Here is a 24,369-nt window from a genome sequence, read left to right as displayed (position 1 = left end):
GAGTAATACTATCGCACGCTAATGAGAGCTTGCTTCCGTAGGCTCCCAATGGGAGCCTCGTTCTCATGCCCTCAGACACAGCATCAGAACCTAGAGCAGCGCAGGGGTAAGTCGCACAGCGATGGCAGTATTATTAGATATATATATGCTTATATACATATATATTTGTGTGTTAATATATACACACATTATCACATACATACATATGCATATATATATATATTATAGTCATATACTGGGAACACACAGTCCCCATAGAACATAAAGGCATTTTTCAGTGCCGTTTTTGTTCGAACACTCCCGCCAACATTACCCCCAAAATACTGCCTAATGCCGTTATTTTATTAAAAAAATTAAATGCTACAATTTTTATTTTTAATAAAACACACAACACTTTATTTTGGGGGCACATTTATCAAATTAACCAGATATCTGATCTCTGGTTAATTTTTATAAGCACTAATTGCTACCACAAGCCTCGCGGGTAGCATTAACCAGCCACTTGTAATGGCTTGTTTTGTATCATGTCCCTGCAAATGGGCAAATTTGCCTGTTTATTGACACGTAATAATTGAATCTTGGTGACATTATCAGAGCGAAGCCCCTGAATGTGCAAGTGATTATGGGTGTTTGTATTGGCTAACATGACTCTAACAGACTGAAATAGACCACAATGTCTGATGGGTCACTGTGGCGCGGCCAAGTGCAAGATCACTACCTGGCAGTACTTACAGTACCATGTCCTCTGTGCACAGTGATTTATTACCCTCTGGCTGAACATCTATCACTACATAAATCAGCTTCAATACAAATAATTTGTTCTGATAATGTGGAATCCACCAACCTAAAGGAACATTTATTTACTGTAGGAGATCGGGACAGATCATCAATGAACAGTATAAAATAGGTGTCATCAGGGTCTGTTCCAATATAAAGTGATTAACACAAGTGGTCACTAGGTTTTCAAATTCAAGGTCGTTCCAGTCCATACAAATACAGCTGTCCCATAGATGTCTATTTATTTCTTAACTCAAAATCACCAATCCCTTTACAGAGAATATAGATGCTGCAGTGTCTTACAGTCATTGTGGTAATTTGTATACGGGGAGGAACATGAGGTAATTTGTATCAGGGGAGGAACATGACAGTGCAATTAGAGGTAATTTGTATCAGGGGAGGAACATGACAGTGCAGTTAGAGGTAATTTGTATCAGGGGAGGAACATGACAGTGCAATTAGAGGTAATTTGTATCAGGGGAGGAACATGACAGTGCAGTTAGAGGTAATTTGTATCAGGGGAGGAACATGACAGTGCAGTTAGAGGTAATTTGTATCAGGGGAGGAACATGACAGTGCAATTAGAGGTAATTTGTATTAGGGAGGAACATGACAGTGCAGTTAGAGGTAATTTGTATCAGGGGAGGAACATGACAGTGCAGTTAGAGGTAATTTGTATGGGGAGGAACATGACAGTGCAGTTAGAGGTAATTTGTATCAGGGGAGGAACATGACAGTGCAGTTAGAGGTAATTTGTATCAGGGAGGAACATGACAGTGCAGTTAGAGGTAATTTGTATGGGGAGGAACATGACAGTGCAGTTAGAGGTAATTTGTATCAGGGGAGGAACATGACAGTGCAATTAGAGGTAATTTGTATCAGGGGAGGAACATGACAGTGCAGTTAGAGGTAATTTGTATCAGGGGAGGAACATGACAGTGCAATTAGAGGTAATTTGTATCAGGGGAGGAACATGACAGTGCAGTTAGAGGTAATTTGTATCAGGGGAGGAACATGACAGTGCAATTAGAGGTAATTTGTATCAGGGGGAGGAACATGACAGTGCAGTTAGAGGTAATTTGTATTAGGGTAGGAAAATGACAGTGCAGTTAGAGGTAATTTGTATCAGGGGAGGAACATGACAGTGCAGTTAGAGGTAAATTTGTATTAGGGAGGAACATGACAGTGCAGTTAGAGGTAATTTGTATTAGGGGAGGAACATGACAGTGCAGTTAGAGGTAATTTGTATCAGGGGAGGAACATGACAGTGCAGTTAGAGGTAATTTGTATCAGGGGGAGGAACATGACAGTGCAGTTAGAGGTAATTTGTATTAGGGGAGGAACATGACAGTGCAGTTAGAGGTAATTTGTATTAGGGGAGGAACATGACAGTGCAGTTAGAGGTAATTTGTATTAGGGAGGAACATGACAGTGCAGTTAGAGGTAATTTGTATCAGGGGAGGAATATGACAGTGCAGTTAGAGGTAATTTGTATCAGGGGAGGAACATGACAGTGCAGTTAGAGGTAATTTGTATTAGGGGAGGAACATGACAGTGCAGTTAGAGGTAATTTGTATTAGGGAGGAACAAGACAGTGCAGTTAGAGGTAATTTGTATTAGGGGAGGAACATGACAGTGCAGTTAGAGGTAATTTGTATGAGGGAGGAACATGACAGTGCAGTTAGAGGTAATTTGTATCAGGGGAGGAACATGACAGTGCAGTTAGAGGTAATTTGTATCAGGGGAGGAACATGACAGTGCAGTTAGAGGTAATTTGTATTAGGGGAGGAACATGACAGTGCAGTTAGAGGTAATTTGTATTAGGGGAGGAACATGACAGTGCAGTTAGAGGTAATTTGTATCAGGGGAGGAACATGACAGTGCAGTTAGAGGTAATTTGTATTAGGGGAGGAACATGACAGTGCAGTTGGAGGTAATTTGTATCAGGGGAGGAACATGACAGTGCAGTTAGAGGTAATTTGTATTAGGGGAGGAACATGACAGTGCAGTTAGAGGTAATTTGTATCAGGGAGGAACATGACAGTGCAGTTAGAGGTAATTTGTATCAGGGGAGGAACATGACAGTGCAGTTAGAGGTAATTTGTATGGGGAGGAACATGACAGTGCAGTTAGAGGTAATTTGTATCAGGGAGGAACATGACAGGTGCAGTTAGAGGTAATGTGTAATAGGGAGGAACATGACAGTGCAGTTAGAGGTATTGTGTATCAGGGGAGGAAACATGACAGTGCAGTTAGAGTAATTTGTATCATGGGAGTTACATGACCAAGTGCAGTTAATGTAATTTGTATCAGGTGAGGAACGATGACAGTGCATTTAGAGTTAATTTGTAATAAAGGGGATGAACATGACAGTGCAATTAGAGGTAATTTGTATTAGGGAGGAACATGACAGTGGCAGTTCGAGGTAATATGTATCAGGGAGGAACATGACAGTCAGTTAGAGGTACTTTGTAATCAGGGAGGACCATTACATGCAGTTTAGAGGTAATGTGTATTAGGGTAGGAACATGACATTTTTTGTTGCAGTTAGAGTGTAATTTGTATTAGGGTGTAGTAACATGACCTGTGCAGTTAGAGGTAATTTGTATCAGGGGAGGAACAAGACAGTACAGTATATGTAATTTGTATCAGGGGAGGAACATGACAGTGCAGTTAGAGGTAATTTGATTAGGGAGGAACATGACAGTGCAGTTAGAGGTAATTTGTATCAGGGTGGAGGAACATGGACAGTGCAGTTAGAGGTAATTTGTATCAGGGGAGGAACATGACAGTGCAGTTAGAGGTAATTTGTATCAGGGGAGGAACATGACAGTGCAGTTAGAGGTAATTTGTATCAGGGGAGGAACATGACAGTGCAGTTAGAGGTAATTTGTATCAGGGGAGGAACATGACAGTGCAGTTAGAGGTAATTTGTTTCAGGGGAGGAACATGACAGTGCAGTTAGAGGTAATTTGTATCAGGGGAGGAACATGACAGTGCAGTTAGAGGTAATTTGTATTAGGGAGGAACATGACAGTGCATTTAGAGGTAATTTGTATCAGGGGGAGGAACATGACAGTGCAGTTAGAGGTAATTTGTATCAGGGGAGGAACATGACAGTGCAGTTAGGGGTAATTTGTATTAGGGAGGAACATGACAGTGCAGTTAGAGGTAATTTGTATTAGGGAGGAACATAACAGTGCAGTTAGAGGTAATTTGTATCAGGGGAGGAACATGACAGTGCAGTTAGAGGTAATTTGTATTAGGGAGGAACATGACAGTGCAGTTAGAGGTAATTTTGTATCAGGGAGGAACATGACAGTGCATGTTAGAGGTAATTTGTATACAGGGGAGGAACATGACAGTGCAGTTAGAGGTTATTTGTATCAGGGGAGGAACATGACAGTGCAGTTAGAGGTAATTTGTATTAGGGAGGAACATGACAGTGGCAGTTAGAGGTAAATTTGTATCTGGGGAGGAACATGACAGTGCAGTAGGAGGTAATTTGTATCAGGGGGAGGAACATGACAGTGCAGTTAGAGGTAATTTGTATCAGGGGAGGAACATGACAGTGCAGTTAGAGGTAATTTGTATTAGGGGAGGAACATGACAGTGCAGTTAGAGGTAATTTGTATCAGGGAGGAACATGACAGTGCAGTTAGAGGTAATTTGTATCAGGGGAGGAACATGACAGTGCAGTTAGAGGTAATTTGTATCAGGGGAGGAACATGACAGTGCAGTTAGAGGTAATTTGTATCAGGGGAGGAACATGACAGTGCAGTTAGAGGTAATTTGTATAGGGAGGAACATGACAGTGCAGTTAGAGGTAATTTGTATCAGGGGAGGAACATGACAGTGCAGTTAGAGGTAATTTGTATCAGGGGAGGAACATGACAGTGCAGTTAGAGGTAATTTGTATAAGGGGAGGAACATGACAGTGCAGTTAGAGGTAATTTGTATCAGGGGAGGAACATGACAGTGCAGTTAGAGGTAATTTGTATCAGGGGAGGAACATGACAGTGCAGTTAGAGGTAATTTGTATCAGGGGAGGAACATGACAGTGCAGTTAGAGGTAATTTGTATCAGGGGAGGAACATGACAGTGCAGTTAGAGGTAATTTGTATTCAGGGGAGGAACATGACAGTGCAGTTAGAGGTAATTTGTATCAGGGGAGGAACATGACAGTGCAGTTAGAGGTAATTTGTATCAGGGGAGGAACATGACAGTGCAGTTAGAGGTAATTTGTATCAGGGGAGGAACATGACAGTGCAGTTAGAGGTAATTTGTATTAGGGGGAGGAACATGACAGTGCAATTAGAGGTAATTTGTATTAGGGAGGAACATGACAGTGCAGTTAGAGGTAATTTGTATCAGGGGAGGAACATGACAGTGCAGTTAGAGGTAATTTGTATCAGGGGAGGAACATGACAGTGCAGTTAGAGGTAATGTGTATTAGGGAGGAACATGACAGTGCAGTTAGAGGTAATTTGTATTAGGGGGAGGAACATGACAGTGCAGTTAGAGGTAATTTGTATCAGGGGAGGAACATGACAGTACAGTTAGAGGTAATTTGTATCAGGGGAGGAACATGACAGTGCAGTTAGAGGTAATTTGTATTAGGGAGGAACATGACAGTGCAGTTAGAGGTAATTTGTATCAGGGAGGAACATGACAGTGCAGTTAGAGGTAATTTGTATCAGGGGAGGAACATGACAGTGCAGTTAGAGGTAATTTGTATCAGGGGAGGAACATGACAGTGCAGTTAGAGGTAATTTGTATCAGGGGAGGAACATGACAGTGCAGTTAGAGGTAATTTGTTTTCTGGGGAGGAACATGACAGTGCAGTTAGAGGTAATTTGTATCAGGGGAGGAACATGACAGTGCAGTTAGAGGTAATTTGTATCAGGGGAGGAACATGACAGTGCAGTTAGAGGTAATTTGTATTAGGGGGAGGAACATGACAGTGCAGTTAGAGGTAATTTGTATACGGGGAGGAACATGACAGTGCAGTTAGAGGTAATTTGTATCAGGGGAGGAACATGACAGTGCAGTTAGAGGTAATTTGTATCAGGGGAGGAACATGACAGTGCAGTTAGAGGTAATTTGTTATAGGGGAGGAACATGACAGTGCAGTTAGAGGTAATTTGTATCAGGGGAGGAACATGACAGTGCAGTTAGAGGTAATTTGTATCAGGGGAGGAACATGACAGTGCAGTTAGAGGTAATTTGTATCAGGGGAGGAACATGACAGTGCAGTTAGAGGTAATTTGTATTAGGGGAGGAACATGACAGTGCAGTTAGAGGTAATTTGTATCAGGGGGAGGAACATGACAGTGCAGTTAGAGGTAATTTGTATGGGGGAGGAACATGACAGTGCAGTTAGAGGTAATTTGTATCAGGGGAGGAACATGACAGTGCAGTTAGAGGTAATTTGTATCAGGGGAGGAACATGACAGTGCAGTTAGAGGTAATTTGTATCAGGGGAGGAACATGACAGTGCAGTTAGAGGTAATTTGTATCAGGGGAGGAACATGACAGTGCAGTTAGAGGTAATTTGTATAGGGGGAGGAACATGACAGTGCAGTTAGAGGTAATTTGTATCAGGGGAGGAACATGACAGTGCAGTTAGAGGTAATTTGTATCAGGGGAGGAACATGACAGTGCAGTTAGAGGTAATTTGTATACGGGGAGGAACATGACAGTGCAGTTAGAGGTAATTTGTATCAGGGGAGGAACATGACAGTGCAGTTAGAGGTAATTTGTATCAGGGGAGGAACATGACAGTGCAGTTAGAGGTAATTTGTATTAGGGAGGAACATGACAGTGCAGTTAGAGGTAATTTGTATCAGGGAGGAACATGACAGTGCAGTTAGAGGTAATTTGTATTAGGGGGAGGAACATGACAGTGCAGTTAGAGGTAATTTGTATTAGGGGGAGGAACATGACAGTGCAGTTAGAGGTAATTTGTATGGGGAGGAACATGACAGTGCAGTTAGAGGTAATTTGTATCAGGGGAGGAACATGACAGTGCAGTTAGAGGTAATTTGTATCAGGGAGGAACATGACAGTGCAGTTAGAGGTAATTTGTATTAGGGGGGAACATGACAGTGGCAGTTAGAGGTAATTTGTATCAGGGGAGGAACATGACAGTGCAGTTAGAGGTAATTTGTATCAGGGGGAGGAACATGACAGTGCAGTTAGAGGTAATTTGTATCAGGGGAGGAACATGACAGTGCATTTAGAGGTAATTTGTATCAGGGGGAGGAACATGACAGTGCAGTTAGAGGTAATTTGTATCAGGGGAGGAACATGACAGTGCAGTTAGAGGTAATTTGTATTAGGGGGAGGAACATGACAGTGCAGTTAGAGGTAATTTGTATCAGGGGAGGAACATGACAGTGCAGTTAGGGGTAATTTGTATTAGGGAGGAACATGACAGTGCAGTTAGAGGTAATTTGTATTAGGGAGGAACATAACAGTGCAGTTAGAGGTAATTTGTATCAGGGGAGGAACATGACAGTGCAGTTAGAGGTAATTTGTATTAGGGAGGAACATGACAGTGCAGTTAGAGGTAATTTGTATCAGGGGAGGAACATGACAGTGCAGTTAGAGGTAATTTGTATCAGGGGAGGAACATGACAGTGCAGTTAGAGGTAATTTGTATCAGGGAGGAACATGACAGTGCAGTTAGAGGTAATTTGTATTAGGGAGGAACATGACAGTGCAGTTAGAGGTAATTTGTATCAGGGGAGGAACATGACAGTGCAGTTAGAGGTAATTTGTATTAGGGAGGAACATGACAGTGCAGTTAGAGGTAATTTGTATCAGGGGAGGAACATGCCAGTGCAGTTAGAGGTAATTTGTATTAGGGGGAGGAACATGACAGTGCAGTTAGAGGTAATTTGTATACGGGGAGGAACATGACAGTGCAGTTAGAGGTAATTTGTATCAGGGGAGGAACATGACAGTGCAGTTAGAGGTAATTTGTATTAGGGGGAGGAACATGGCAGTGCAGTTAGAGGTAATTTGTATCAGGGGAGGAACATGACAGTGCAGTTAGAGGTAATGTGTATTAGGGAGGAACATGACAGTGCAGTTAGAGGTAATTTGTATCAGGGGAGGAACATGACAGTGCAGTTAGAGGTAATTTGTTTCAGGGGAGGAACATGACAGTGCAGTTAGAGGTAATTTGTATCAGGGAGGAACATGACAGTGCAGTTAGAGGTAATTTGTATCAGGGGAGGAACATGACAGTGCAGTTAGAGGTAATTTGTATGGGGAGGAACATGACAGTGCAGTTAGAGGTAATTTGTATCAGGGGAGGAACATGACAGTGCAGTTAGAGGTAATTTGTATCAGGGGAGGAACATGACAGTGCAGTTAGAGGTAATGTGTATTAGGGGAGGAACATGACAGTGCAGTTAGAGGTAATTTGTATCAGGGGAGGAACATGACAGTGCAGTTAGAGGTAATTTGTATCAGGGGAGGAACATGACAGTGCAGTTAGAGGTAATTTGTATCAGGGGAGGAACATGACAGTGCAGTTAGAGGTAATTTGTATCAGGGGAGGAACATGACAGTGCAGTTAGAGGTAATGTGTATTAGGGAGGAACATGACAGTGCAGTTAGAGGTAATTTGTATTAGGGGGAGGAACATGACAGTGCAGTTAGAGGTAATTTGTATCAGGGGAGGAACATGACAGTGCAGTTAGAGGTAATTTGTATTAGGGAGGAACATGACAGTGCAGTTAGAGGTAATTTGTATCAGGGGAGGAACATGACAGTGCAGTTAGAGGTAATTTGTATTAGGGAGGAACATGACAGTGCAGTTAGAGGTAATTTGTATCAGGGGAGGAACATGCCAGTGCAGTTAGAGGTAATTTGTATCAGGGGAGGAACATGACAGTGCAGTTAGAGGTAATTTGTATCAGGGGAGGAACATGACAGTGCAGTTAGAGGTAATTTGTATCAGGGGAGGAACATGACAGTGCAGTTAGAGGTAATTTGTATCAGGGGAGGAACATGACAGTGCAGTTAGAGGTAATTTGTATCAGGGGAGGAACATGACAGTGCAGTTAGAGGTAATTTGTATCAGGGGAGGAACATGACAGTGCAGTTAGAGGTAATTTGTATCAGGGGAGGAACATGACAGTGCAGTTAGAGGTAATTTGTATCAGGGGAGGAACATGACAGTGCAGTTAGAGGTAATTTGTATTAGGGAGGAATGTGACAGTGTAGTTAGAGGTAATTTGTATCAGGGGAGGAACATGACAGTGCAGTTAGAGGTAATTTGTATCAGAGGAGGAACATGACAGTGCAGTTAGAGGTAATTTGTATCAGGGGAGGAACATGACAGTGCAGTTAGAGGTAATTTGTATCAGGGGAGGAACATGACAGTGCAGTTAGAGGTAATTTGTATTAGGGAGGAACATGACAGTGCAATTAGAGGTAATTTGTATTAGGGAGGAACATGACAGTGCAGTTAGAGGTAATTTGTATCAGGGGAGGAACATGACAGTGCAGTTAGAGGTAATTTGTATCAGGGGAGGAACATGACAGTGCAGTTAGAGGTAATTTGTATTAGGGAGGAACATGACAGTGCAGTTAGAGGTAATTTGTATCAGGGGAGGAACATGACAGTGCAGTTAGAGGTAATTTGTATCAGGGGAGGAACATGACAGTGCAGTTAGAGGTAATTTGTATCAGGGGAGGAACATGACAGTGCAGTTAGAGGTAATTTGTATCAGGGGAGGAACATGACAGTGCAGTTAGAGGTAATTTGTATCAGGGGAGGAACATGACAGTGCAGTTAGACGTAATTTTTATCAGGGGAGGAACATGACAGTGCAGTTAGAGGTAATTTGTATCAGGGGAGGAACATGACAGTGCAGTTAGAGGTAATTTGTATCAGGGGAGGAACATGACAGTGCAGTTAGAGGTAATTTGTATCAGGGGAGGAACATGACAGTGCAGTTAGAGGTAATTTTTATCAGGGGAGGAACATGACAGTGCAATTAGAGGTAATTTGTATTAGGGGAGGAACATGACAGTGCAGTTAGAGGTAATTTGTATCAGGGGAGGAACATGACAGTGCATTTAGAGGTAATTTGTATTAGGGAGGAACATGACAGTGCAGTTAGAGGTAATGTGTATTAGGGAGGAACATGACAGTGCAATTAGAGGTAATTTGTATCTAGGGAGGAACATGACAGTGCAGTTAGAGGTAATTTGTATCAGGGGAGGAACATGACAGTGCAATTAGAGGTAATTTGTATTAGGGAGGAACATGACAGTGCAATTAGAGGTAATTTGTATCAGGGGAGGAACATGACAGTGCAGTTAGAGGTAATTTGTATCAGGGGAGGAACATGACAGTGCAGTTAGAGGTAATTTGTATTAGGGAGGAACATGACAGTGCAGTTAGAGGTAATTTGTATCAGGGGAGGAACATGACAGTGCAGTTAGAGGTAATTTGTATCAGAGGAGGAACATGACAGTGCAGTTAGAGGTAATTTGTATTAGGGAGGAACATGACAGTGCAATTAGAGGTAATTTGTATCAGGGAGGAACATGACAGTGCAGTTAGAGGTAATTTGTATCAGGGGAGGAACATGACAGTGCAGTTAGAGGTAATTTGTATCAGGGGAGGAACATGACAGTGCAGTTAGAGGTAATTTGTATTAGGGAGGAACATGACAGTGCAATTAGAGGTAATTTGTATCAGGGGAGTGACATGACAGTGCAGTTAGAGGTAATTTGTATTAGGGAGGAACATGACAGTGCAGTTAGAGGTAATTTGTATCAGGGGAGGAACATGACAGTGCAGTTAGAGGTAATTTGTATCAGGGGAGGAACATGACAGTGCAGTTAGAGGTAATTTGTATCAGGGGAGGAACATGACAGTGCAGTTAGAGGTAATTTGTATCAGGGGAGGAACATGACAGTGCAATTAGAGGTAATTTGTATCAGGGGAGGAACATGACAGTGCAGTTAGAGGTAATTTGTATCAGGGGAGGAACATGACAGTGCAGTTAGAGGTAATTTGTATCAGGGAGGAACATGACAGTGCAGTTAGAGGTAATTTGTATTAGGGGAGGAACATGACAGTGCAGTTAGAGGTAATTTGTATCAGGGGAGGAACATGACAGTGCATTTAGAGGTAATTTGTATTAGGGAGGAACATGACAGTGCAGTTAGAGGTAATGTGTATTAGGGAGGAACATGACAGTGCAGTTAGAGGTAATTTGTATCAGGGGAGGAACATGACAGTGCAGTTAGAGGTAATTTGTATTAGGGAGGAACATGACAGTGCAATTAGAGGTAATTTGTATTAGGGAGGAACATGACAGTGCAATTAGAGGTAATTTGTATCAGGGGAGGAACATGACAGTGCAGTTAGAGGTAATTTGTATCAGGGGAGGAACATGACAGTGCAGTTAGAGGTAATTTGTATCAGGGGAGGAACATGACAGTGCAATTAGAGGTAATTTGTATTAGGGAGGAACATGACAGTGCAGTTAGAGGTAATTTGTATCAGGGGAGGAACATGACAGTGCAGTTAGAGGTAATTTGTATCAGGGGAGGAACATGACAGTGCAGTTAGAGGTAATTTGTATCAGAGGAGGAACATGACAGTGCAGTTAGAGGTAATTTGTATCAGGGGAGGAACATGACAGTGCAGTTAGAGGTAATTTGTATCAGGGGAGGAACATGACAGGGCAGTTAGAGGTAATTTGTATTAGGGGGAGGAACATGACAGTGCAGTTAGAGGTAATTTGTATCAGGGAAGGAACATGACAGTGCAGTTAGAGGTAATTTGTATTAGGGAGGAACATGACAGTGCAGTTAGAGGTAATTTGTATTAGGGAGGAACATGACAGTGCAGTTAGAGGTAATTTGTATCAGGGAGGAACATGACAGTGCAGTTAGAGGTAATTTGTATTAGGGAGGAACATGACAGTGCAGTTAGAGGTTATTTGTATCAGGGGAGGAACATGACAGTGCAGTTAGAGGTAATTTGTATTAGGGAGGAACATGCCAGTGCAGTTAGAGGTAATTTGTATTAGGGGGAGGAACATGACAGTGCAGTTAGAGGTAATTTGTATTAGGGGGAGGAACATGACAGTGCAGTTAGAGGTAATTTGTATCAGGGAAGGAACATGACAGTGCAGTTAGAGGTTATTTGTATCAGGGAAGGAACATGACAGTGCAGTTAGAGGTAATTTGTATTAGGGAGGAACATGCCAGTGCAGTTAGAGGTAATTTGTATTAGGGGGAGGAACATGCCAGTGCAGTTAGAGGTAATTTGTATTAGGGAGGAACATGACAGTGCAGTTAGAGGTAATTTGTATTAGGGGGAGGAACATGACAGTGCAGTTAGAGGTAATTTGTATTAGGGAGTGTTATGTGATTCTTTTTGTCAGGATATGATGTTATCATATATATCACTTTTCAGCAAGGAAATGACTGACACATTACACAGGTTTTCACAATCTTATAATAACAATGATGGTTTATTCTGCAACATAATCATGGAAACAAAATACCACAAACCACTATTCATACTTATAACACTCTATGCAATTGCAATGCTTATATAAACAATTCTAGATACAACTATCTATACAGTTTTCAGTTACATTTAGTTGCCTGCGCAACGACTGATAACAATCTTATGTTGTATTACCACTAAAACAAGTCTAGCTAGTTTTAAACAAACAAATTAATACATCACCGTGATCTCTGTTTGCATCATCCTATCCTGCCGCTTCTGGGGCGCAATGGGAGGGGACATCTGGGCAATCTTTGGACCAGGAGAAAAACAGGCGATCAGCGGGAAACAACACCGAGGATGCGTCCATCCATGGGTCCCAAAAATACACTCAAATACACACACCACAAATATTCAGACTCTCAGACTGACTCAGACATCAGACATGACAATCAATACACAATCAGACAACACATGATCAGATTGCCTAGATGTACCCCTCTTTATACTGTTCACTTGTGTAACAGTTTTGGCGCAACTCCACAGATCCTGAGACCGCACCCTCTGAGATTGGCCCTGGCCCAAGACATCTGGCCAGTCTGTCTTTAGCCTCAACCAAGCTTATCAGGGCATACTCAGGTACTATCTCTGACGTATTCCTAAACTGCAATGCCGTCATCTTTAGTTTCAAACAAACATGTTTTTCTGCCTAACATTAATTATGTGGTCTTATGCAGTTACTTTTGTCAAATACATCAATAATGGTTTTAACAATCTTTCTATAGATATAATTAATAGCTAAACATCAATAATGGCTTTATTACTTAGCCTATTGCAATTAATATTACTTAGCCTATTGCACTTAATAATAATTACATTATTACCATGGCATTAGCCCCTATACCAATGTGTTCCTTAATGTCAGTAAGTGACCCCTGCCAAGGTTACACCCTTGTTCTGTCTGGGTTTTGACTTCTTATCATCAGCATCCATCGGTTGTTTACCACTTGTAGCATGACTTAGCAAAATTCACTGTCATCTACTTGAAGTTAATGTCTTTTACTCTGTTAAAGGCACACTCTCTTAAAGGCAAAGTCACACAAGTTAGTGCAAGTGTCTTATGCTTTCACTCTCTTAAAGGCAAAGTCACACAAGTTTAAGCAAGTGTTATATGAGCAATTACTGCAACCACTTTCCTTACATTCCACCCCTTGGTCATGTGACACCTTGCTTGTTTCTAAACACATACCTTAATAATTAAAACACTCAAGTAATATTGTCTTTTGGTTTAAAACACATCCTACCTAATGTATTACAGAAACATCCAAACATTTTTACTATAATGAATAGCCCACACAAGCAAGCCAGACTTATTAATAGCCATTTAACTATAGTTTTGCCTAAGCTTCCAAGCCATCCCCCCAGTCCAAAAGTCCAGTCAAAGTCTTTAAGCCATTTGCTAAATGAATCATCATGTACCTCACGTATGTGCTTTTGCACTTCTTCTAGTCTGTGTAGGTCATGTTTGATTTTACCTGTATTGTCTTCTATGTACACACAGCATTGCTGGTGGATTCTCTGGCAAACTCCTCCTTCTGCAGCTAGGAGGTAGTCTAGAGCCATTCTATTCTGTAATGCCACCATCCTAATTTGTTCCTGTTCTAATGCTAAGAGCTCTATTGCATCTCTAGTTACATTAAAAGCTTCATCCACTAAATCAGCTAGCGTGTTTAATCTAGTGAGGGCTGTAGCAGCCCCATAATGAGGGACAAATGTTGCAAGCAGGCGCATACCTTCACTAATTTTAACTCCATTGTGTATTTTGTCCAGGTCAAGGTATCTTCGTGTTCTATGCAATATAGGTGGTGGAAGCGTGGTGGTTATGTTAAAAGCAGGGAATATATATCCTAAAAAGCATGGGCCATAATGGGTGCAAGGTATTACCTTTACTGCCCACCTCCCACACAACCAATAATATCCCACTGGCAGTTTAACAAAAGGAGGACATATCCTATTCAATCGCTTCCTCCCATCCTTAGTCCGTGTGTTACCTGCTAGTGTTTCCCTATTAAGCTGGTACCAGTCTTTAATAAGGTCTCTGGGCTCACCAAACTTAGTCTTCCATTTCTCATGGGCATAAGTCAAATATGAGAAGTCATAAAATTTCAGTTTAATGTTGAATACCCCTGTCCTATTTTTAACTAGCCGTCCTATGTTATACATTAACATTATCATGTCAGGTAGCTGGGTTAGGTTATTAGTACTATATATCTCCCCATCTAGATTTTGAAACATAATAGCACCTGTAGTCACATTGTTAGCTAGATGCAACTTATCCAGCAAGTCATCCCTACCTGGTGTGTTAAGACCTGTAAAATTCCACACAGTCTTATTCCCAATCATATCGGCAAGCATACTCATGGTTAAAGATACACCTAGATAAGGGTAACCCCTAGTCTGCCCGTGAGGCACAAACCCACATACCCAACATGGTCCCTGAACATTTGTCACATTAAACACATCTTTGGCAGTTTTTACAAAGGTATTATCAAGTTCCCATGAGGAGGCATGCAGGGAGCCTAAATGACGCCGTGCATGGTCCCTCTTTCCCTTGTGTCGGTTGTTTAATAATTTCCCATCCATTACAGGTCTCCTGATATACATTAAAAGAGGTTCAGATGACTCTTTTCCTGTATATTTACACACATATGTCAGACCCTCTGGTTCCCCATCAGTGTATGATATGTTTAACATTACAGCACGAACCTGTGTATCAGTGGATGTTTTACAACCTAAAATGCGTTCCTGAATCCCCACTTTTAGTTTTGGGGAAGTGGAAGGCATACTGGGATTTTCACAAATCAACCCAACCCCTTCTTGCAGTTCAAATATTAAGTTCTCATCCTGTAAAACAATTGTCCAGCTCTCATCCTCCTTAGACTCCTTACAGTCTTCCCTGGTCACTGCAGCAGAACAAAAATCTTTAGTTACACAATGTACAGTGGAGGAAGGGATGTCACAGGTAATTGTCTCTTCTTCTGATAGTTCAAATACCACCCTTTCCCGCTTGGTAAGGAACATCCAACTTCCATATTCATTTTTGGTCAAACAGGTTACGTCGTCATCAAAGGTAAATGGGATGGAGCAGGATGCCCAGGTTGTGCAATACGGAACGGTCATGCTTCCCTCATAGAAGGTGTGATAGCTGGCACCGGACACCTCACGTTTCATCCTCTGGCTCATCAGTGCTTGGCTTACGCATGCGGCCAAAAGGAGTCCCAACAGAGCACCGGTTACAATAGCAGCCCTGTCAACAAGAATCTAGGAAGGAAACATACTTCAAATTAATTCCGTAAATAGCACTTGCCCGCAGGCACATGCAGCCAATCATTGCTCCCTATCCTTGACTACATTCACTACATTGTAACTTCACTTTTAATACATCTATGCTAATTAAATACTCTGGGATGGGTACAATTAAAACAAAACATCACTGCTTAGGGAGACTTCCTACTTTCAATGCCACCCCTGCTTGTTTTACTTCTATAGTCTCCCCCCCCTAATAAATCTAAGTTGCCTCCACTCCAGTATCAATCAAAGCCTGCTTAAAATAGACCATACTGATACTGGGAGCTTGGCCTGTTTCGTATGGGCCCTGGAAATATTACTCCAGGTCCTCCAACGAAAGCAAGTCCAACCCTGGCCCTGGGGCTTCAGGGGCACTGGCCCTTTTTGTCCCATCCAGGTATTGGTATCCTTTTCCAGTGGACTTTGTTTGGGAATCAACTAGGGACATTTTCCCCTCAGGGCTAGTTTCCCAAAACGTTACCACAGCATTTTGAGCATGATGCTCAATGTACTCCTGTGTGCCCATCATTCTGGACAGTGAGATTTCACTGTCAGTGATGGATCTGTCATTCAATACATTTACTGCTTTTCCCAAATGGACCTTCCATTTCTGCAAAGTTTCATCCCACCCCCCAGGGTCCCATCTGGCCCTGCTCTGTAATACTGATTGTAACTTACTTTTGCTCAACCTACCACCCTTCCGCTTTACTTTGGCCCTGTCTACCTTAACCACAGCCTGTTGAGCTACATCTTCATAACACTGGCTCTTTTTTAATAGCAATTTATTCTGACTCTGCAGGCACACCGTCTGCTCTACAGCTTCCTCTAACTGCTCGTGTGTCTTTCTGTATGCCTGTAATAACACCCATAATTTCTTATGTAACCTTTCTGTGTCTGAATTTGTCTTAACTTTTACATTCTGTAATTTATTCAACACTTCACAAGGTTCTGCTTTGTCAAAAAATTCAGCGTTATCTGGGAGGTCCGTCCCAGACAAGACTTCCCCTGCTAATTCCTGATATGGGGTCCCCTCCCAAGCCGCAATATTTTGAGGCCGTGAAGGGGGAACCGTTTGTGCTTTCTTCCTAAACATTTTCCTAATACCTTCAATTATTGCTGACATCAATCAATAAATTCACAGTAACAGTAACAATATACGTTAATATGTATATACCTGTGCAATATCAATTAATTTCATTCCAAGGTGACAATTGTGACTATGTCCATGAAATATCTGTTTATTTACACAGCTTTCATGGCTCATTTGAGGAATTAACAATTCTAACTAATCCAGAAACATATATATTTATACTCCTGACCGTGCAAGATACAGCTATATATTTTTCTGGCTTATTTCTTTTATCTACAAAAGGGGTTTCACTTTCGATCGGAGCTGCGTCTATCAGCTCTGCACATTCAGTAAGAAAACTGTCAGTTTCTTTGCTCAAGTGATAAACAATTATGTATCCTGCTGACTACGCCAATAATGTTATGTGATTCTTTTTGTCAGGATATGATGTTATCATATATATCACTTTTCAGCAAGGAAATGACTGACACATTACACAGGTTTTCACAATCTTATAATAACAATGATGGTTTATTCTGCAACATAATCATGGAAACAAAATACCACAAACCACTATTCATACTTATAACACTCTATGCAATTGCAATGCTTATATAAACAATTCTAGATACAACTATCTATACAGTTTTCAGTTACATTTAGTTGCCTGCGCAACGACTGATAACAATCTTATGTTGTATTACCACTAAAACAAGTCTAGCTAGTTTTAAACAAACAAATTAATACATCACCGTGATCTCTGTTTGCATCATCCTATCCTGCCGCTTCTGGGGCGCAATGGGAGGGGACATCTGGGCAATCTTTGGACCAGGAGAAAAACAGGCGATCAGCGGGAAACAACACCGAGGATGCGTCCATCCATGGGTCCCAAAAATACACTCAAATACACACACCACAAATATTCAGACTCTCAGACTGACTCAGACATCAGACATGACAATCAATACACAATCAGACAACACATGATCAGATTGCCTAGATGTACCCCTCTTTATACTGTTCACTTGTGTAACAGTTTTGGCGCAACTCCACAGATCCTGAGACCGCACCCTCTGAGATTGGCCCTGGCCCAAGACATCTGGCCAGTCTGTCTTTAGCCTCAACCAAGCTTATCAGGGCATACTCAGGTACTATCTCTGACGTATTCCTAAACTGCAATGCCGTCATCTTTAGTTTCAAACAAACATGTTTTTCTGCCTAACATTAATTATGTGGTCTTATGCAGTTACTTTTGTCAAATACATCAATAATGGTTTTAACAATCTTTCTATAGATATAATTAATAGCTAAACATCAATAATGGCTTTATTACTTAGCCTATTGCAATTAATATTACTTAGCCTATTGCACTTAATAATAATTACATTATTACCATGGCATTAGCCCCTATACCAATGTGTTCCTTAATGTCAGTAAGTGACCCCTGCCAAGGTTACACCCTTGTTCTGTCTGGGTTTTGACTTCTTATCATCAGCATCCATCGGTTGTTTACCACTTGTAGCATGACTTAGCGAAATTCACTGTCATCTACTTGAAGTTAATTAATGTCTTTTACTCTGTTAAAGGCACACTCTCTTAAAGGCAAAGTCACACAAGTTAGTGCAAGTGTCTTATGATTTCACTCTCTTAAAGGCAAAGTCACACAAGTTTAAGCAAGTGTTATATGAGCAATTACTGCAACCACTTTCCTTACAGGGAGGAACATGACAGTGCAGTTAGAGGTAATTTGTATTAGGGGGAGGAACATGACAGTGCAGTTAGAGGTAATTTGTATTAGGGAGGAACATGACAGTGCAGTTAGAGGTAATTTGTATTAGGGAGGAACATGACAGTTCAATTAGAGGTAATTTGTATCAGGGGAGGAACATGACAGTGCAGTTAGAGGTAATTTGTATTAGGGAGGAACATGACAGTGCAGTTAGAGGTAATTTGTATTAGGGGGAGGAACATGACAGTGCAGTTAGAGGTAATTTGTTTTAGGGGAGGAACATGACAGTGCAATTAGAGGTAATTTGTATCAGGGAGGAACATGACAGTGCAGTTAGAGGTAATTTGTATTAGGGAGGAACATGACAGTGCAGTTAGAGGTAATTTGTATTAGGGGGAGGAACATGACAGTGCAGTTAGAGGTAATTTGTATTAGGGGGAGGAACATGACAGTGCAGTTAGAGGTAATTTGTATTAGGGAGGAACATGACAGTTCAATTAGAGGTAATTTGTATCAGGGGTGGAACATGACAGTGCAGTTAGAGGTAATTTGTATTAGGGAGGAACATGACAGTGCAGTTAGAGGTAATTTGTATCAGGGGAGGAACATGACAGTGCAGTTAGAGGTAATTTGTATCAGGGGAGGAACATGACAGTGCAGTTAGGGGTAATTTGTATCAGGGGAGGAACATGACAGTGCAGTTAGAGGTAATTTGTATTACTATATTTGTGTGTGTGTATGTATATGTGTGTATCAGGCTATATTTGTGTGTGTGTGTGTATGTATATGTGTGTATCAGGCTATATTTGTGTGTGTGTGTGTATGTATATGTGTGTATCAGGCTATATTTGTGTGTGTGTACCAGGCTATATTTGTGTGTGTGTATGTATATGTGTGTATCAGGCTATATTTGTGTATGTGTGTGTACCAGGCTATGAAAGTGTGAGGCTGGCTGTTTTTGTGTCTGGCTACAGGTTTGTGGGTTAATATTGTTTAATGTATATGTGTGTACCATGCTGTAGGTGTGTGTGTATTTGTGTGTGTACCAGACTATAGGCGTGTGTTCATATATCTGTCTACTGGGCTGTAGGTGTGTGTGTGAGTATATCTGTGTCCTATGCTATAGGTGTGTGTGTATATATGTGTTTCAGGCTATATATATGTGTGCTTTTATATGTGTACTATGTTTCAGGTGTGTGTGTGTGTGTATATATATCTGTCTACCATGCTATAGGTGTGTGTGTATATATATAATTACGGTAGCCCACAACACTAATACCCCTTTGCTTCGCTCTATAATGCATTGACGTCCTGCCTTTAACAAGTAACAATTGGGACTTTGGGATTCTGACAAGTTTGATACATACATCTCGACATGGCTAACAAATGACTATTTCAATCAATGTGTGACTTTATGTTTATATTCTGTCATTATTATTGGATAATACCGTGTCTTAATCTATATAAGGACCTGATGACCTGATGCTACATGGTGTTAAGAATATGGGATTTCACATATATCCTGACTAGTCTGTTTCATTTGCAGTTTGTTTATTTCTTCTGCTTTGTCTATGCACGCTATGGGAGTTTGCATGCATGGGGATCAACTGAGGCTATTTAATGATCTACCTGGACTTAGGTGCATTTACATATGGTTGGTTGCAAGGATCTACTGAGGTTAATTAAGGCCATTTATATCTGACCCGTGTCTGCACAGAAGACCGCCACACGCTGGTTTGAGCTTACAATAACTTTATTACCATTTTAACAAGAATATATGCATGTGAGCGTTTTGAATCAGACTGAAGAAAGAAGAGTATTAACTATTGGCTAGATTACGAGTTTAGCGTTATGGGTGAAAAAGCCTCATAACGCTGCTTTTTCACTACCACTGCTATTACAAGTCTTGCAGGTATATATGAAACGCACACTTTTTTTGCCGTCACGCAACATAATTACCGCAGCTTTCAAAAAGTCATTTTTCAATGGGACTTCCATAGCGCCGATATTACAAGTTTGCCTGTCCAGCCAAAAAGTGAGCGGTACAGCCCATAACTACAAGATCCATACCGTAAACTGAAAGTCAGTAGTTATGGCTTTTATGTTACAAAGCCGTAACATAAAACTCATAGCTAAAGTGCTAAAAAGTACACTAACACCCATAAACTACCTATTAACCCCTAAACCGAGGCCCTCCCGCATCGCAAACACTAAAATAAAATTATTAACCCCTAATTTGCCGCTGCCGACACTAGAATAAACATATTAATCCCTAAACCGCCCCACTCCCGCATCGTAAACACTAGTTAAATATTATTAACCCCTAATCTGCTGTCCCTAACATCACTGCAACCTACATTACTGTTATTAACCCCTAATCTGCTGCCCCCAAAATCGTCGCCACTAGACTAAATTTATTCACCCCTAAACCTAACCCTAAATCTAACCCTAACACCCACTAACTTTAATATAATTAAAATAAATCTAAATAAAAATTACTATCATTAACTAAATAATTCCTATGTAAAACTAAATACTTACTTATAAAATAAACCCTAAGCTTGCTACAATATAACTAATAGTTACATTGTATCTATCTTAGGTTTACTTTTTATTTCACAGCTAAGTTTGTATTTATTTTAACTAGGTAGAATAGTTATTAAATAGTTATTAACTATTTACTAACTACCTAGTTAAAATAAATACAAAGTTAACTGTAAAATAAAACCTAACCTGAGTTACACTAACACCTAACCTTACACTACAATTAAATAAATTACAAAAAAAACACTAAATTACACAAAATAAAAAACAAATTACAAGATATTTAAACTAATTACACCTAATCTAATAGCCCTATCAAAATAAAAAAGCCCCCCCCCCCAAAATAAAAAAAAACCCTAGCCTAAACTAAACTACCAATAGCCCTTAAAAGGGCCTTTTGCGGGGCATTGCCCCAAAGAAATCAGCTCTTTTAACTTTAAAAAAACCAAAACACACCCAAACCCCTCAAATAAAATCCTATCTAAAAAAAACTAAGTTCCCCATTGCCCTGAAATGGCATTTGGATGGGCATTGCCCTTAAAAGGGCATTTAGCTCTTTCAGCCCAAACCCACCCAATAAACCCTTTAAAAAAAAAGAAAGAAAGAAAGAAATAATAATTACTAAGACTAACCCCGAAGATCCTTCTACAATTTCTGAAAGAGAGAGAGAGAAAGAGATAAATATATATATATATACAGGTAGCCCTCAGTTTACGCTGGGGTTAGGTTCCAGAAGGAATGGTTGTAAATTGAAACCGTTGTAAATTGAAACCCAGTTTATAATGTAAGTCAATGGGAAGTGAGGGAGATAGGTTCCAGGCCCCTCTCAAAATTGTCATAAGTAACACCTAATACAAGATTTTTAAAGCTTGGAAATGAAGACTTTAAATGCTAAACAGCATTATAAACCTAATAAAATAATCACACAACACAGAATATATAATTAAACTAAGTTAAATGAACAAAAACATTTGCTAAACAGCATTATAAACCTAATAAAATAATCACACAACACAGACTTCACTTGCATTTTTCTGCAAACAGTTCTTTCTATGCATTCCAATTTGGACTAATTTATAGACAGGAAGATCTTGTTCCTTTGAAATCTGCTTGATAGCTCAGGTCTGGTTTAACTGCTTAATTTCAGCTTGCTTTGCTTTGCTGCAACACAAGCGGAGAGATCCACCTACTGGCTATTTTAATAAATGCACTGCTTCTCAATGCTTTTCAATAGCAGTCACATGACTGGAAAAAAAGGTTGTTATTCTGAAACGGTGTAAATTGAACCGTTGTAAAATGAGGGCCACCTGTATATATGTTTATCTCATTACAGGTGTGTGGGTTAAGTGTGTGTTTCAGGTTATAGGTGTGTGTTTATATATGTGTACCATGCTGTAGATGTTTGTATGTGTGTGCAAGGTTATAGGATTGTGAGGCTAGCTGTTTATCTGGCAGGTGTGTCTGTGCAAGGCTTTAGGTGTGTGTCAGGCTATAGGTGTGTTTGTGTGTCAGGCTATAGGTGTGTGTGTATCAGGATATAGAGGGGTGGTTGTGTGTGTCAGGCTATAGGTGTGTTTGTGTCAGGATATAAGGGTGTGGGTGTCAGGCTATAGGTGTGTATGTGTCAGGCTATAGGTGTGTGTGTATCAGGATATAGAGGGGTGGTTGTGTGTGTCAGGCTATAGATGTGTTTGTGTCAGGATATAGGGGTGTGGGTGTCAGGCTATAGGTGTGTATGTGTCAGGCTATAGGTGTGTATGTGTCAGGCTATAGGTGTGTATGTGTCAGGCTATAGGTGTGTGTGTATGTGTCTGGCTATAGGTGTGTGTGTATGTGTCAGGCTATAGGTGTGTATGTGTCAGGCTATAGGTGTGTGTGTTTATATATGTGTTCAAGTCTATATGTGTGTATATCTGTGTACCAGGCTATGTGATTGTGAGGCTAGCTCTTTATCTGGCTACCTGTGTGTGTGTCAGGCTATAGGTGTGTGTGTGTCGGGCTATAGGTGTGTGTGTGTGTCGGGCTATAGGTGTGTGTGTGTGTCGGGCTATAGGTGTGTGTGTGTCGGGCTATAGGTGTGTGTGTGTCGGGCTATAGGTGTGTGTGTGTCGGGCTATAGGTGTGTGTCAGGCTATAGGTGTGTGTCAGGCTATAGGTGTGTTTATGGTTATAGGTGTGTGTGTGTGTGTCGGGCTATAGGTGTGTGTGTGTGTCAGGCTATAGGTGTGTGTGTCAGGCTAAAGGTGTGTGTGTGTGTGTGTCAGGCTATAGGTGTGTGTATGTGTGTGTCAGGCTAAAGGTGTGTGTGTGTGTGTGTGTCAGGCTATAGGTGTGTGTATGTGTGTGTCAGGCTATAGGTGTGTGTGTGTCAGGCGATAGGTGTGTGTGTATGTCAGGCTATAGGTGTGTGTGTCAGGCTATAGGTGTGTGTGTCAGGCTATAGGTGTGTGTGTGTCAGGCTATAGGTGTGTGTGTGTCAGGCTATAGGTGTGTGTGTGTCAGGCTATAGATGTGTAATTGTGTGCACATCCCTGTATTTGTAAGAAGCTTTCCCCAGAGGGCTGTATATTGGGGTGCAGTGCCCACTCTTACTTGTAACCTGTTTCTGCACTTTCTGTAGGTAATCTCACTGATGTGCTGTATGATTTTATTTCCACTTATCATAATTAGACTCTAATTACCTTTATATGTGATGACAATTGTCCATTAGCACAAATTAGCTGCAGTTATTGCTAGACTGTCTCAGACACTGAGAACCTGTTCCTTATTTCCCAGTAGACTAATGCTGCTGCTCATGACCTCTTGTTCCATCCCCAGGGGTCAGTAAAGTGGTGGCAGTTGATATAAAGGGGAACAAGCAGCGGTGGCTGAAGGTACGAGATCTCACAAAGGGAGTGACATACAACGTCCAGGTGCAGGCAAAGACCGTCAGCTTTGGACCAGAACTACAGGCCAATATTACCGCTGGACCCCCCAAAGGTAACATGTTATTTACTATCGGCTAGATTACGAGTTTTGTCGGTAAGGCCGTGCGTTGCTAATGCTCAGTTCCAGCTCACCGCCACCTGCAAACAACGCTGGTATTACAGGTTTTTTTCAACCCGGCGTTAGCCTCTAAAAAGTGAGCGGAGAGCAAAATTTAGCTCCACATCTAACCTCAATACCAGCGTTGCTTACGATAGCGGTAAGCTGGCTAAACGTGCTCGTGCACGATTTCACCATAGTAAACAATGGGGTTGAGCCGGCTGAAAAAAAGTCTAACACCTGCAAAAAAGCAGCGTTCAGCTCCTAACGTAGCCCCATTGAGTCCTATGGGGAAACACTTTTAATGACTACACCTAACACCCTAACATGAACCCCGAGTCTAAACACCCCTAATACTACACTTATTAACCCCTAATCTGCCGCTCC

At 41.1% G+C, this 24,369-nt stretch overlaps 2 protein-coding genes across 2 annotated transcripts in view; one reads left to right on the top strand and one right to left on the bottom strand.

The window, feature by feature from the left end:
- LOC128643990 (protein sidekick-1) overlaps positions 1-24,369 on the top strand; it is a 164,738-nt gene that overhangs the window by 49,340 nt on the left and 91,029 nt on the right. The window contains exon 5 of the mRNA XM_053696758.1: positions 23,776-23,937. Coding sequence (XP_053552733.1) covers positions 23,776-23,937 — 162 coding nt within the window. The remainder of the gene's footprint in view (positions 1-23,775; positions 23,938-24,369) is intronic.
- LOC128643989 (uncharacterized) lies at positions 13,230-17,924 on the bottom strand. The gene is made up of 2 exons (XM_053696757.1): positions 17,438-17,924; positions 13,230-15,589 (listed from the first exon to the last, which is right to left on the bottom strand). The coding sequence occupies exons 1-2, from the start codon at positions 17,495-17,497 to the stop codon at positions 13,535-13,537; spliced, it is 2,115 nt and encodes a 704-aa protein (XP_053552732.1). The 5' UTR covers positions 17,498-17,924; the 3' UTR covers positions 13,230-13,534.

The sequence above is a fragment of the Bombina bombina genome, unplaced genomic scaffold (genome assembly GCF_027579735.1).
Source record: "Bombina bombina isolate aBomBom1 unplaced genomic scaffold, aBomBom1.pri scaffold_78_1, whole genome shotgun sequence".
In the NCBI taxonomy this organism is placed as follows: Eukaryota; Metazoa; Chordata; class Amphibia; order Anura; family Bombinatoridae; genus Bombina; species Bombina bombina.
The sequence above is the reverse complement of the archived record's forward strand: the minus strand, read 5'-3'. Positions and strand labels throughout refer to the sequence as shown.

Excerpts from the sequence above, each read along its gene's own strand:
- LOC128643989 (XM_053696757.1), bottom strand. The coding sequence starts at position 17,497 with ATGTCCCCTCCCATTGCGCCCCAGAAGCGGCAGGATAGGATGATGCAA. Across the intron at positions 15,590-17,437 it reads TGATGCAAACAGAGATCACG|ATTCTTGTTGACAGGGCTGC; the intron begins GTGATGTATTAA and ends TTTCCTTCCTAG.